This window comes from Arachis stenosperma, chromosome 5 (assembly GCF_014773155.1).
Source record: "Arachis stenosperma cultivar V10309 chromosome 5, arast.V10309.gnm1.PFL2, whole genome shotgun sequence".
Classification (NCBI taxonomy): domain Eukaryota; kingdom Viridiplantae; phylum Streptophyta; class Magnoliopsida; order Fabales; family Fabaceae; genus Arachis; species Arachis stenosperma.
In genome coordinates, this window is record NC_080381.1 from 35,041,650 (window position 1) to 35,044,112 (window position 2,463).

The 2,463-nt window shown below is 32.9% G+C and overlaps 1 protein-coding gene across 1 annotated transcript; it reads right to left on the minus strand.

Annotated features, from left to right (window-relative positions):
* Positions 1 to 1,827: 1,827 nt before the first annotated feature.
* On the minus strand, positions 1,828 to 2,463 carry LOC130980691 (uncharacterized). The gene has a single exon (XM_057904347.1). It carries the CDS (start codon positions 2,461 to 2,463, stop codon positions 1,828 to 1,830), a length of 636 nt encoding a protein of 211 aa, XP_057760330.1.

Below are 2,463 nucleotides of genomic sequence, written 5' to 3' on the forward strand. Positions count from 1 at the left end.
TTTTAAAAAATAAAAATGTTAGTATTTGAAGTTTAAATAACAACCATGATAGAGAATATGTTTTTATTTTATTCTTTTTTTGGTTACAAAAGAAAAAAAAATCGTTGATATAATAAAATCAGCAATTTACACACACACAAAATTAGCAGAAGAAAAAATAAAGTTGTTTTCTTATTATTAGATTTAACACAAAAATCAATAGAATCATATTCAGAGAGGAACTTAGTAACCTTTCGTGCATGCAAAGAAATTAAAGAAAAATAAGAAAATATATGATAAAAAGAAAGTACCTACTTTGATTTGTCGGATTCTTTTACACTAGTGCCATATCATCACAGACCGCTGCTATCTAGGGTGGAAGCTGTTTTAAACAGAAGAGTGGAATAGTGATGGCTCTCATATTTGAGTATAATCAAAGAAATTAGGACACTCTAATAGCTAGCATCGTTGCATTTATAGAATCATAAAAATAAGCCAAAAAATGTTCATTTTTTAATTGGGGATAAAAATGAGGGCAAAAGATATATGTGTTTGACGTCATGATTCACACGGAGTCAATACAATTAAATGATTTGATTGAGCTTTAAATTTAAAATTAATTTTAAAAAATTATTGTTGCTCATTAATAAATACAACAAAATAAATTAAAATAATTTTTTAAATATTTTAAACCACTCCATCAAATGAACGAGAGTTTCATCAAATACTTTGCCATCTTTGGTATCTATATTTTCGTTGTTTTAATACAAGAGTGAAACACATTCTCAGTGGTCACATAAGACATTTTCAGTAGAGAACTCATCCAAATTCTTATTTATGACTCACCTGTCATAAAAAGTAATTTCACATCAGTTTTTGCATCATAAACAGTAAATAAAAACTCAAAGCATCTCTCTCTTTTTCATTAGGAGGAACTAACTTTAGTCCCTGTTGTGGTCCCACTTAATTAATTAATTAAAATACTTAAAATTAATGTGATTAATTTTTTTCAATAATATAATTTAAATTTATAAATTTAAAAATAATTCACTATTAAAAGATATTAATATTAAATAAATTCATATATAACAATAATACACAATATATAATTCGGGATTACACTCATTTGTAAAATTACTTAATACAAAGAAAAACATAATTAAGCTCTATAGTTGACGACAAACATTGTGAAATTGCCATGTGTTCAATCAAGTCCTCTTTCAATTGTCTATGCTGCTGCCTATTTTGAAGTTGGGCATTTTTTTAGAGAAATTGATGGTATGGTGCAAAATCTTCTTCTCCCAGCTGAGGTTGTGATAAGCGATTTTTGACATCATCATACTCTAAGCCTTGAGCAAAATTTCCTGCATAAATGCCTCTTTCATCATCAACAATCATATTATGCAATATAATACAAGTTCTCATTATGTTGGCAAGCTTCTTCTTTTCCCAAAAGCGAGTTAGACCACGTATAATTGCAAAGCGTGCTTGCAACACTCCGAATGCTCGCTCCACATTTTTTCTTTGCCCTTCTTGGTATTGTGCAAATAACTTGCGTTTCTTCCCTTGTGGCTTTGAGATTGATTTAACAAATGTGGCCCATTCAGGATAAATACCATCTGCTAAATAGTATCCCATAGTATAATTATTACCATTAATAGTATAATTTACCTCCGGAGCACGGTCATTTAGAATACCATCGAACATTGGAGAACGATCTAACGCGTTGATATCGTTATTTGAACCAGAAACCCCAAAAAACGCATGTCATATCCAAGGGTCTGAAGATGCTACAACCTCAAGTACTATGGTTGCAACCCGACGATAACCACTCATGTACATACCTTTTCACGCCTTTAGACAATTTTTCCATTGCCAATGCATGCAGTCAATGCTACCCAACATGCCAGGAAAGCTACGACCCTCCGCCATTTGTAGCAGGCGTCGTACGTCATTTGGATTTGACTTTCGCAAGTATTCTTCCTCGAACACCAAAATGACACCTGTAACAAATTTTTCTAAGCATTCAATTGTAGTGCTCTCGCCTATGCGCACATAATCATCAACAGCATCAGCTACTACGCCATATGCTAACATCCGTATCGCAACGGTACATTTTTGGAGTGGTGACAAGCCTTTTCTTCCAGTTGCATCAACCCTCTGTTGGAAATACGGATAGACATTTGAGAGAGCGTTTACAATCCGAAGGATCATATGTCTTCTCATTCGAAATATCCATCGGAAAATGTCAGCAATATACACCGGTTCATCTGCAAAGTAATCTTGGAAAAGGCGATCATGTCCTGCTTCTCGATCTCTGTTGATCCTTCTACGAGGAGTTGGGATAGAGCTTCTATTGATATCTTCTTCTTCTGAATCTTCGAGTAAACACTCATCGATCCAGTTATCTATGAGTGTGTTATTTTGCCGTCTTCGTTTGCCATAAAAAGCCTCATTAAACATATCATCAAAATTTCTAGCCAT